The 13182-nt window shown below is 38.5% G+C and overlaps 1 protein-coding gene across 1 annotated transcript in view; it reads left to right on the forward strand.

Moving 5' to 3' along the window:
* The window catches only part of GSK3B (glycogen synthase kinase 3 beta), a 149070-nt gene that overhangs the window by 78573 nt on the left and 57315 nt on the right, over positions 1-13182 (forward strand). Inside the window, exon 3 of the mRNA XM_058856055.1 lies at positions 1004-1087. Coding sequence (XP_058712038.1) covers positions 1004-1087 — 84 coding nt within the window. The remainder of the gene's footprint in view (positions 1-1003; positions 1088-13182) is intronic.

A 13182-nucleotide genomic window follows, 5' to 3' on the forward strand; every position in this document is an offset into this window, starting at 1 on the left:
GTGAATTAGTCTAGTGTATTAGTTCTTGCAAGTTTAGGATATATGATTAGCAATCCCATGATCAAAGTAAAAAGAGGAATACCTTCTATTTTTGTAGTTGCAGATTGTGTATTAATTGAGAAAGGAAAACCAGCAATGTGTAAGTGTGACTAGAGGAAAAAAGCATTGTAGCAACAGCTGTGGAATGAAGTGTGACAAACATAGCTGTGCTAATTTTACTTGCTTGTTTTTACTCATACCTGCACTTCAAAACTTCATTTGTTTTTACCTGCTAGGCTTTAAGATCCTTCATTTGTTCAGGCCTCATTTATGCAATGAATACTGCAGTAAAGTTCCCAGTTTATCATGGATGTGATGAATTGATTTTAACAGCTTTTTCAGGTTGATATATAATGGGAAAATAATGCTATTATTCTGTCTGTCTAAACCGGTTTAACCGTGGTTGAACACAAGTGGAAATTGAATTACCTATTTAATTTCAGGTGCTTTTTGTTGGTATTGCAGAAAGAATGTTAGAGGAAAAGATCTTTAGTTACAAACCTCTCTTGCACTGTAGAGAAGGGTGGGCATGTAGGTGGAAATGTTTATTTTCACAATGTTTGCATTATTTTTGCAGTATTCAAAGGGGATAGGCTTCCTATTCTTCAGCTTGATACATTGTATTATTATAAGATCAGAAAATAAAAATGAAAAGTTCATGTCTTCTTGACTTTTACCACTGACCCTTTGATAATGCAAATAGGTAATTCTCGAGTAATGTGATGGATTTGTGGATGTTTATTTTAAAGAGAAAATGCAGTCAAAGCTGTCAATCTTCTCAGATTAACAATAAATAAAACAATTGCAACATATACTAAAAAACATGTGAAAGCTGTTGCCTCTTTCCAGCTTAATTGTTCTTCAGTTAGGCAACTTCTGTATCTGTATGTTAAAGTGCTCATAATGGTACCTTACCTTTTTCCACAGAAACTTTTTCTAATTGTTTGCTTTTCTCTTGTTTCAGAACAGAGAGCTCCAGATTATGAGAAAGTTGGATCATTGTAACATTGTCCGATTGCGTTATTTCTTCTACTCTAGTGGAGAGAAGGTAAAAACGAAAAACAAAGGAATGTGTCCTGGTAACTGTCTGGGGTATAACTGAATGTCTGGAGACAGAAACTTGAAGATATTAGACATATAACACCAAGAAAATGGTTTAATGGTGCCCAACAGGTCATACTGGAACAGATGATTTTCAGTATAGAAGTGTGTGGCCCATAAGGATTAGTGTTATACTAAAAATACGACAAGAGTGCAGTATATTTGCATACACACTGCCCCTTTCTTAATTTCGCGGATCACAGCTGGGCTTTGTGTTCTAGCACTACTTTTCTGTATGTGCAGATACATATGTTTTCTAGGCTTCAGTGTTAAGCATTTTAGATTTAAAGCATTTATGTGACTTTTCCCAGAACCAGTCTTTGTATGCTTCTGTCCCCCTTCCTTGTGCATCTGTCCCAGATACAGGCTGAGTTTCAGAGCCCAGAGGAAAGAATATGATCATGTGATTGTAACATTTGTGAGAATGTTTGTGTTCCAGAAGAAAGAGAAAATAGCTGGTTTTAATAACTCTCAAGAAGAGTTATAGATACTGACATTTGTGTTTGTTCAGTCCAGGTTTAAAAGTTCCTTGGATTTTTTAAGGAGGGGTTACAGGGTTTAGTTTTAATGTGAAATTATAATGTATTCCTTATCTAAGTATGTATCAGCATTATGCAAATCATAGGAGAATTCAGGATGAATTGGACTTCAAGATGGCATCTGATCCAACCTTATCCTTAAAACAGGATCATCCACGGAGTAAAAAAAAAGTGATTGTGGTCTGTATGGGAGTTAATGTAAGCTGTGAGGTTGGGAAATGAGCTAGATGACCTTCTGAATTTTCTTGATCTTTCTATATGTTGTTACAAATATTTATATAATTTTTAGATAATTTATATAAATGCTGCCCCTTTTTTCTTTCATTTTTTTAAGGCAGATTGCATCCTTAGTTGCATTCAGGTGCTGATACACTTGTCCACGGTGGTATAAAGGGCTGTATATGAGAGCTGGTAGCTATTGGCAGGCTGTTAACTGCAGCTTCATGAAGTGGGTCAGCAGACTGGGAGAGGTAACCCACCCTTTCATGGTCTTTGGAACCAGAAAAGGAGTTGACATCTCCAGGATAAGTTGTTTTTGTCTTGTACAGTGTACAGGAGGATAATTGGATGAGATCTGCTGTTACCTGAGAGGTGTCTCGTGGGGGACCTGGCCTTGTGCCTATAGAAAGCTTGCAAAACTACAGCATTCAAGGAGAAATAATTTAAGAGTTTTTAATTATTTTTTTTAATCAACCTCCCCTTTGCTTCCTTGCCCTTGGCTGGTGCTAATAGATGTGTGTCTGTTTTGTTGGTAGTTCAGTGTCATTTTTTTAAGCTGTATTTTGTTCATAAACAGAAATTCCTCAAGCAGTATGAGTACAAAAAGGAAAATACTGTGAAGGAGGGTTTGGGATTTTTTTGTTGGTTGTTTGGGTTTTTTAAAACAGCTTGTAACTTGACTGGAGGGCAGTAGGATTTCCTGCACAAACAGAGGACAACTGCCTTATCTAATGACTTTCGAAAACCTCCTGCAAACAGTGGAGTGTTAAAACTGCTCAGAACACTGTCCCAGGAGCTTTTGTGTAACAGTAACTTGAGAAAAACTCTTTTGGAAATCTTTAAATGATGTTGAACTTGAGAGTGGATGTTCTGTTCTGCTGTTTCAAGTCCTCAGGGCAGCCCTCATTTTGCTTTTAAGAGTGTCTCTATCCATGGCCAATGAATTTTTGTGCTTCAGTGAGAAGTTTTCTTTCATGTTACTTTCTGCTCCTTGGTCTTCATGCCTCTGCTCTGTGCCTTTCCACTGCTACCCTGTTGCAAAATAGGACAAATGGGAAGCAATCCCTGGGGCCAGCACACACCCAGCAGAGCATCAGCAGTGTAATGCTGCAGTTCAGGGTGCCAGGTCTCTTGCAGTTCAATACAAAATGAAACATAATTGGCTTGCAAGTATTTCCATGTAGGTGGCAGCATGCGAAGGTAAGTGTGTGATGGCATGTATGCCATTCTTGCAGCTATCAGGAAACACCTGCAGAAGAAGCTGTAACAAACACAAGCTGAGTGTTAGCACAGCAGCTTGCCACAGGTTTTCCTCCATGGACTACAGGGTATAACAGGTGGCCGTTTTTGCCTTGTAGCAGACTGGTACTCTGCTAGGAGGAAAGGGGATGGAGTTTGTCTGCTGTTCGGGAAAAACTAGACAGCAGCACGTTGGTGTTCTGAAGTTCATGTGGCAAGGAAGGAGAATGTTTCTTGCCATGCTTTTGTCAGTTTTGGGAAGCAGTAATATATTTTTCTTCCATATTACCCTCAAAATCAAGCTGTCTGGGGAGTGGAGAAGGGAGAAAAGTATATTGTCCTATCTGGTAACTAGGAAGGATATGTAGGAAGAAGTTGCAGATATAAATTATATGTCCCCACAGGAATATATAAACTGATTAATGAAGCCAAGTCCAATGGGAAGAGTAATATAAAAATCCAAGAATTGTGTAGCAGAAAATGTAGTGGTGTAGTGATGAGTTGGGTGTGCAGTTGTTGACTATGTGAAGAACTTGATGATCCTCTGCCATTAATCTGTGCTTGTGATAATTAACTCAAGTCTAGCAGTGATGGGAAAGTCTCAGAGGTAACTCTAATACTGTTGACCTCTTTATTGAAATTTTGATACTTACATATCAAGCATACTTTTGCATAATGATTTTCATTCCACTGTGCTTACTCCACCTGTTCTTGTTGCTTGGACTTCTTCCCTGGTGCTTGACACCAGCATCTCTAAGCCCAGAGACTTCTCTTTCTGTTGTTTTGGGGGTTTTTTTGGGTTTTGTGTGGTTTTTTCTCCTTGTTGTTTAGTTGGTTTTTGTTGTTTATTTGTTTGTTTGGGTGTTTTTTTTGTGATTTTTTGTTTCTTTTGTTTTGTTTGTTTGGTTTTGGTTTTGTTGGTTTTTTTGCCAATGCCCAAGAAGCTTAAGTCTGTCTTGATTAGGGATGCCTCAAAGGCTTTCTCCATCAGTCAGACCTGCACTCTTTGAAAGCCATGTGCCTAAAAGTCACTTTAGTTCATTTCAATTGCTAGGTATTTTTAGACACTGGGGAACCTTAAAACTGACTTAATTCTTGCAAAACAGGAGGTTTCACTCTTGATTGGAAAACTGAGAAAGTGTCAAATAGAAAAACAAGTCAAAAACACACTTGCTAGTAAGACCATTCCTTAGCTGCATCCAAGCTGTAGCGCTAGTTTGTAGAGATTTGGAGCTCTCCATTGGCTGTTTCTGCAGGCTGTGTGGAACTGGTTGAAGGGCTTGAGCTCCCTATCTTTTTTTTCTTGTGATGAACTGTCCTTTTCATGTCTCCCATTTGCTTAAACAACTTTCATGCTTTTGACAAAAGCCATCAAGTTTTAGCAGCATGAAATTCATGTATCGAACATGGCTTTGACTGATTCCTTCTCCATTCTTTTCTGTGACTGGGTGACTCCCTCTTACTGAGCATCTTTGAATTTATGTTGCCTCTATATAGCAAAGTGTGTGTGTATACATGCACACATATTTATACCTTTGTGTGTATATATAGATATAAAAAGTTGTTCTGTGTGCTAAGTATTTAATCATGTTTGATTAATGATTTCTAGTCTAAAAGAGCTCAAAGAAGGTATGTAACTTATATTAAGATGACAGTGGACAGGCATGGCATTCAAGTTGCTTCTATAAACTATTTCATTCTCGATTCATTCTTTTTGAAAGTTTCTAGACATTCAGACCTGTAGGATAACCCAGTTTTTTTTAAAGCCTCTTCCTTAATGTATTTGCCAGAGTATATTCGGATTTTTTTCTTCTTTTGAGGCTGTATGAGATATCTGATAGCAGGACACTGACTTTCATAGATGTAATGTGCATTTTACTAATCTAAAATGTGTAATTATATCTGGTGGAATGAGCCAGAGGGAAAGAAAGAAACCAACCAAATAATGGGTTGAATTGTGTATGAAAGTTTCTCCTGGTGAAAGTAGTCACAAGACTTTCCCATGCTGTATTTCTGTGATTTATGGTTTTCTAGGTAATTCTTGTAGAAAATGAGCAGGATTTTAGGACTAGCCAGCTCCACTGTTTGATAGCTTTGGTATTATGCCTTAGGATAAGATCTTGAGCAAGATGCCTGGTTTGCCTGTCAACTTTCTACTGCAGATCAGACTGTATTAGGAGGGAATATATTTCAGGGTTGATTTTTGATACATTACCTTAATTTCAGGAACTGCTTTGCATTTAGCTTGATTAAAAAAAAATTTTAAAAACCATAGGTTTTAATTTAGTTTTGCAGGGGGAGATGGTCTTGCTACCTGTCCTTTCTAGCCTGATTCTGCTGAGAACCTTTCAAGCCATGTTCCAAGGCAGGGCAAACACGAATATAGGAAATAATTCCTCTGACTCCTTTGCTAAGAGTATTTCCTGTTGTTTTATAGAATGACCTAACTTCTTAAATCAACAGCTGTCAAGTAAAATTTCTCAGCTGTGTAAAACCTGAAATGAGTTCCTAATTCTGCCTTTTTTATTCCTGTGTATTTCTGGTTAGATCCTTGTGGCATAACTGTCAGTTTTTCTTGTATGGATACTTCAGGGTGTTGAATAGACTGATTGATCTATACCTGTGTCCAAAAGAGGATGAAGAGTTACTGGAGGGATTTGTTTCTGCATCAAATCAAAGTAAAAGTAAATACAATTTTTGTTGAGTAATTGCAGCAGTGGTTATGTCCTTACTTTTTCTTTCCTTCTGAATACTAATCCACCTTCTTCCTTAAGGTGGCTTAGTATTCAGAGGATTCAAAGCAAAAAATGGAAGCAGGGAGATCACAAATAGGTGATATGCTGATGCTTTTTTGGAGGCTGAGCGGGCCCTTCTGCATGTTCTAATTGATGTCCGGTCTTATTTAGCCTTAGCTATAAGGGCATGTAGCCAAAAGTCCATGAAGACTCAGGATGGAAATTTACTCCCATAGACTTAGGCTGAAGTTTAAAATAAACGCAGGAGATACATGCTGAGTTGCATCTATAAGCTTCTGTGTACTATCTCATGTGCTTTGGCAGCACTGGATTAAATGGCATTGAAGAAGTTTGGAAGAAAGGGGCAGCTGTCTGGTTTGCAAGTTGTATCCTCAGACTTCAGAGAGGCGTGAACATCACCATTATTTCTTGCAGGAGTGTTCAGATGAGTCCTCATGTAAGGACCATTCATTCTGTTCCCAGTTAAAATGGGAACAATTTGATTTCTTACTTGAACTTTTAAAAGAAAAAAAAGCTAACTGCATAAAAAGGGCAATTAACAGCCTTAAACCAAATTTTGTACTGACAGTCTATGTGAATGTTTTGCACCAGCCTAGTAATGTGCTGAAGGGCCATCACTAGAGATGAATGTAGTAACTAACATTCATTCAGTCCCTGGCGGATCTTGTTTGTTGTCAACAAAGAAGTAATTAATGCCAATGATGAAGAGTTTTGTGATGTTGGTAACTCTGTAGTCCTTGCCTCTGAGAACTGCCAAGCTCATTTCAGAAAGGGCACCAGTCATCATATAGTGATTATCAGTTACTGTTATTAGGGTTGCAACAGGCTGGGATTTTCCTTAGTTGTAGTTATAAGCAGTCACTGGTTTTTGCGTAGGTTTTGTTATTAGAAGCAGCAGTTTTGTCTGCCTGTGGTGGGGCTTCACAAGATCAGAGCAGGCAGCAGTGGCTAGATCCTTAGTGTGGGAGGTGCATGCAGTGAAAATAGGAAGCTCAGAGGTTTCTCTCTAGGCCAGTGAGCCATCCAGTACATCTGGTTGGTCACACTCCTGTTGTCAGGTCATTCCTCTGCCAGCTCTAGCTCCTGCTCTCATCTTCCCAGTGTTAGGTGACCATTAAGAAGACAGCTTGTGTTTGTCCTGAAGCAGACATGTAGTTTGAACCATTATTGTGTATTGTCTTGCCTAGCTTTTTGTCACGGATGTATCCTGATTCAGAAATTCCTACTCACTCTGGAAGGTAGCGAACAGTCAAGAAAACAGTGGATCTCCAAAGATTCTCGTTTTTGTTTCATCAGGAGGTGTGCAGGACAGTCTAGTGATCCGAACATCATCTGTTAATTTTTGTCTTTCAACAGATTTATGGCCAATTTATGGCACAATCTCTACTTGAGAGCTGGGGTTCAGATATCCACAGATCACTCATGTCAAAGATGATAGCTCACTCCTGCCTTTTAGATGTTGGGCAGATGTTTCCAACTTCATAGAAGCTCTCCTTGGAAGTACCTCTATAATCTTAAGGACTTCACAGGGCATAAAATAAACAAGAATCATCAGAGATTGCCAAATTATTTTAATGTGCGACCTTTTCTTTTACAGTAGCCACTCTTTAGGGGGGATAACAGGGTCAGAAAATGTTTGTTTGTTTGTTTTTCCCCCCTGACAAAGAATGTCTTAGTGCATCACCTAAGACCCTCTACTCTTTCAGTGATCAAAGGTAGATAATGTAAACCAGCTGGCTTCAGACAAGACCCAGGAAAGTTTTTAAATATTAATTTTATTGGGATGGTTGACTTCTAGCCTTATGCTGCCATCACGGCTGACCCACTTGGCAGTTCCCACCTACATAACATGACTGTGTTTTGCTGAAGAGTAATGAGGATTACAGAGCAATTTGTTAAGTTTTGACTAGCAGGCATAGGAACACAAGTCTTGGGACAAATCTCAATTCTCAAACTCCGTCATTAAGAGGGAGAGATTAGGAAAGGAGAAACTTTACCCAACATTTGCAGTACTATTAGAAAGTACTGGTATCTTTATGAACACTGAAGTTGAGTCTTCAACCGTTCTTACATCCCTGGATTTATCTCTGTGAAACTGCAACTGTATCTCTAGGCTTACACTCCCTTTATTTTGGTGGCAGCCAAAGCTCTGTTTTGAAATAGATGTGGTTGTAAACTGCAATTAAAAACAGACACACGTGGCCACTGGATGTCACCATTCCTTCATACAAATAAGGTCAGCTAGCACATATTTTGCATTTTCAAATTTTTCTTGTGTATCATGTCTACTCATTAGTTAAGAGTAGGAAGGTTACAAATTTTTGCTTTGTCTTTTGAAAGTGTGTCCAGAGTCTTTGTATCTTTAATGAACAAATTTAGCCTTCAAGATAAGAGAAGGAAGGTGGGTCTTGCATGGTGCTTGATAAAGGGGTGTGAAGTGTGTGCTGGCTGTAGCTTTAAGAAAAGTAAAATAACTTTTTTTTTTTTTTTTTCATCTAGAGCAGAAACTGTGACTTTGAACCTTGTGTGTTGTCTAAATCTAGGTGCCTAAGTCAGGGTGAAGGGCATATTTTACCTCATACTGACATTCTAGTGTTCAAATGATGCGCTCTCAAAAAAGGCATAGTCTGCATGAAATGCTGAAAGGCATTTTCTTGCTTTCCAACTGCAAGGTAAATCCCTCAGGTGCTTTTTGACAGAATCCTTGCATAGCTGCATCCTGTCAGTAACTGCTCCGTGCAGCACCTACCTCTGGAACATCATCAGTGGGGTGCTGATAAAGAAAGTAAAGGAAACATCCTCTTGAGTAAACTCATTGGTTTATTTACCTCATACAGCCCTAATACTGAAGCCTTGGGATAGTGTATCTGGTATTTATTAAATAATGAAAAGTATATTTTGGAGGTGTATTACTTAATTTTAGGCATATTGCTTGTCTGTTTGCATTTGGCTTGAATAGGCATGTAAAGTGAGTTTCTTCAGAGTGCAATTCCACATTTATTTCTCCTAATGCAATGTTAGTTTAAGAAACTCCTGTATTGTTCGTCTCCTCTCAGTTGTGCTCATACAACTGAGCAGGTGGAATCCATTAAAAACAAGTGAAAACCCATCCCAAACCACACCAGAACCACTGTCACACTGTTACTAATCTCCCAGGAGATACAAACTGAAATGGGCATGTTGATCACTTTTTCCAAGGGCTGACCAGTAAATATGGTCACCCTAGAAGAAAGAGCACCCAGAATAGTTTCTTAACCTTTTTATCCTATTACCTGATGTTCAGAGAGGTTTTCTTTGCATTCCACATAGGCCTTGACAACTCAGGAATACTTCCTGTTCTTATTAGATGCTGAGATATTTTCAGAGAAAGAATTTTCCTTTTGCTGTCAGTCTGGTGTTTAGCATGTATGACCTCCCTGGCTTCTATCATCGTGGTGATAAATGGGGGAAATAGTTGGACTGTGACTGACTGAATATTGGTTGTCGCTTTATATGTGCATGTTATAAATGTAGTGTGTCTGATACATGAAAACAAAAGCTAACAAAAGCTTGTAGGAGCTCAGGATGAATTTGAGGTTTGTTGAGGTAGGGGATGATCACAGAGAAGCAATATTTTAACTATCACTGCAAGGAACAATCGAGAAAATTTAATCTTAGAATTCAGTAGCTATTCCTTTATTTTAATTCAGTAGCTGCTTCTTTATCCTCAGTTAAGCAGAACTGGAGGGTGCTTTAAACTTAAGACTTAACACATAAGATCACTTACGTGGACTGAAAGAGAGAAGAGTTTTTAAAGTGGAGTTTGAGACCTCCATGCAGCCTTTTCTTTGTAAGTAAGGCAATGTTTTCAGTTTCACTGAGTCTTCAGCCACTTAGTGTGTAATGCTCATGTACTTTCATCCTGTTTTGTCTCCAATTTCTGCCACGAGAAAAAAAATTAATTTGCAAAAATGTTTTGGCTCTTGTGTCCCAGTCTTTCTCATGCCTCTTATTATGGTACAGATTGTGTGAGTATTTACTTGCATTAAGTATTTCCCATCAGAGTGAAGCAGTGCCTGGATTGGTGGTTCTTGAGAGGTGCAGAGCAATTTGATGGCAAAGCAGTAGTTATTCTGCTCTGGCTCATTTTGGAGCAGTATTTGTCAACTGAGGATTTATCTGCCAAGTGACAAAAAGCACTTGATGCAGTTGCTGGTACATGAGCCACATTGCTGAAGTCAGAATCCTAATGAAATACTTTGATCCTGAGTTTCAGGATCTGACTTCCTGCCCTTCCCCTTTTTTTATTTTGAACTGTACATGGCCATAACCTTAGCAGCAAGCACAGGAGAATATAAATACACATAAACATTTGACCTGCAGCAGAAGGCTGGCAAGAGCAAGGTCTTTAAGGAGAAGTGAGTTATTTAATGACATCTTGTGTTTGCTTTCTGTATTTTTTACACTGCAGCTTCCTCTGGACTTTTCTGTTCTCTGTAGGTCGTTTCAGACATGCTTCTGACAGGTTACCTTGGTTTGTTCCCAGACCAGCAGTTTTGAAACAGCAGTATGGAAACAAGTCACTTGTGGAATATGTGGTGAGGTTTTCTGTAATGGAAAGATAAGCCTTGATCGCCTCAGTCGATCCTCGAGCAGTTGCCCTCATTTGGCAAGCTCTTTCAGCTAACCCTGTTTCCTATTGCAATAGATCTGGGTCACTGGAAAAATATGTGTTTAGGAAGAATGCATGAGATAGGCAAACCAGGTTACATCATGCTCAGAGCTTGTCAGGCCATGACTGCTTCCTAGCTTGTCCTGAATCTTGTTCAGGGGAATCCAGGTAACTTGGATATTATTTTCATCCAGTTCATCCTCACTGAGAAGGATTAGGGCTCATGAAAATTCCTTCCTTTATGTTTATTAGACCAGTGCCAGATGACATTAGGAGGATGTCACTCAAAACACTTGAATAGTCTTTAATTCATTATAGCAGTCATTAAGAGAACTTCTGGAGTCAGTTGCATGTGGTAGGAGTGGAATATGCCGTTACTTACATAGCCAATGGCATAAGCCTTGCCTTTATAGCTGCACATTGGAGTTCTGAGTCCCTCAAGTGGTACATCAAAACTTAATAATTGATGGGGGTGGGGGGAAGGTGTTCATGTGCCTTCGTGTTCTGTGTGATTGACATTTACACAGGAGCAGTGCCACACAAAACCCATGCTGTTTGTTCAGATACTGTGGATGGCATCAAAACTCAGAAGTAAAGCTTCCATCTCCAAAGATGCAAATGCCTCAAGGTTTTTTGTGCTTGTGTTATGTCATGCTATTAAATTGGTCCCATTTTTAAAAGAATGTAAAATTAGAAATAAAAATGGAGGCACTAAAAGCAAAGCAAAGTTTATATGATCTAGAGAATAGTTCTGTAATTCTCAAAAATCACTGCTGTGAAGTAGTGTAGACAGGATTTACTGATCATATGTTTTACTGTTTTACATGTGTCCTTTTGTTTGCATTATGAGAGGATTATAAAATCACTATACTTTAATTTTTACTTTTTTTTCCTCTAATTTCTCAAGTAAATATTTTTGATATAAGAAACGTAAATCATTGGATGAAAGTCAACCTCAGTAACAATACTTGGTGAAGTGATTTGTCACCAGTAGGACTTTCCCATCCTCTGAGAGGCAGACATTTAGGATATTCATCAGGTTGTATCTACACTGAAGCAAACAGCTTTCATATTCATAAAACTTTTTCTCTTGTGGTTTACAGGTTGCCTTATCAGGCGTAAGCTGACTTTGAATTTTTAGGACATTTATTTTTGGTATTTTATAACTAAACCTTGAAAGTTCTGACCTAAGAAGAGGTGGTGGATGAATTTTATGGGCTTGAAGTGAGAGTCAGGGAAAGAAGAACTTTTCTTGTTGCAGGGAAAGTGCTAAAATACGAGTTTGTTGGTGGATTTTTTTCTTGCATACATTTGCACATCTGTGGAGTTCCAGAGCCATCCAGTATTTCCTCTGCACTGTTGGTAGTTGTCTCTTCTCATCCATTTCAATAATTTTCTTCTCCCCAGCTTGGTCCCCAGCAGCCTTCACATTGTTCCCAGTTCCTGGGATGTCACTGGGAGAAGCAGCAGTATAGGCAGGGTTTTGGAGGCTGCTCCTTGTCTATGTTTGAGAAGTATGATAAGACCAGATAGGTGCAAGTTGGTGGGCACTTGCTTGGTACTGTGCTATTGCCACTGTCATTTAAGCAATGATCCTAAGCAAAGAGGTTTTTTTTCTTGTAGGCAGGAATGACATAGGCAGGGCCATGCAAGGTGACTTGGTCTATTAGGAGGCATTGGTAAGAGCTATTAAAATGTCCTGAAAATTCAAGCCTTTAGCGTCAAATAATGGTGAATAGAGATCTTGAGTTCTGAGCCTTTAAAAACACACAAAGTCAGCAGTTCTTTGCATATGTATTCAAGGTGTGTATTTCTCTGTGTTTTACCGTGTACCAGACTGCTGCTCTTTGCTGTGGCAGAACAGCAGAGCACTGTGAGAGAAGCACACCTTACTCCGTGGTTGAAGTGATAGGTCAAGTCACAGTAGAGTAGTAGTATTAAATTGCTGTAGCTAAATGAGGTTTGGGCTTAGGTGTTAAGATAGAGATAGCCAGTAGATTTTCTGACAAGGGCCTCCAGTCAAAGACTTGGGAGCTCTGTTCTGTTTCCATCCATTTAAATTCCCTATGTATTGTCTTTCTCTATAGAAAGTTCTAGGTGATAAAATAGCAGATACAGGAGATGTTACTTCTAGTTAATTCACTAGCTTTCAAAATAATTTTTCATGCTGATACAGTTAATTATACCAACCACCCAACATTAAATGTATTCACAGTCCTGATAGGATTTGCACTGAAGACTGCATTAAAATATCAGAAGTCTCTTTAAGACCTGGTTTAGTGCTGAAAATTCTCAGTTTTGCAGTTAGTCACTATATGATTATAGTACTTTGTCATTTAAGCCTTCTTTGTTCCTTCTTTCCTTTGCTAATGTATAATAAGGTACTTTATAAGGTAACAAAGTACCTTATTATAAAGCTACTTTTGTTGTTTCTCTGTGTTACATTCACATGAACCTCTAACTTAATCCTAGATATTAAAAATCATTCTCGAGACTTTGGTTTTGGCTTGTTCTCTTTTGTCATTAATAAGTTGATATGTTTAAGTTGGACATAACTGGGACATGGAAATACCTGTAAACACAATGGTTACAAATGTTAACAATGGCATACTGCATACAAATGGTTAATATGTATTAA

The sequence above is a fragment of the Poecile atricapillus genome, chromosome 1, assembly GCF_030490865.1.
Source record: "Poecile atricapillus isolate bPoeAtr1 chromosome 1, bPoeAtr1.hap1, whole genome shotgun sequence".
Lineage (NCBI taxonomy): Eukaryota > Metazoa > Chordata > Aves > Passeriformes > Paridae > Poecile > Poecile atricapillus.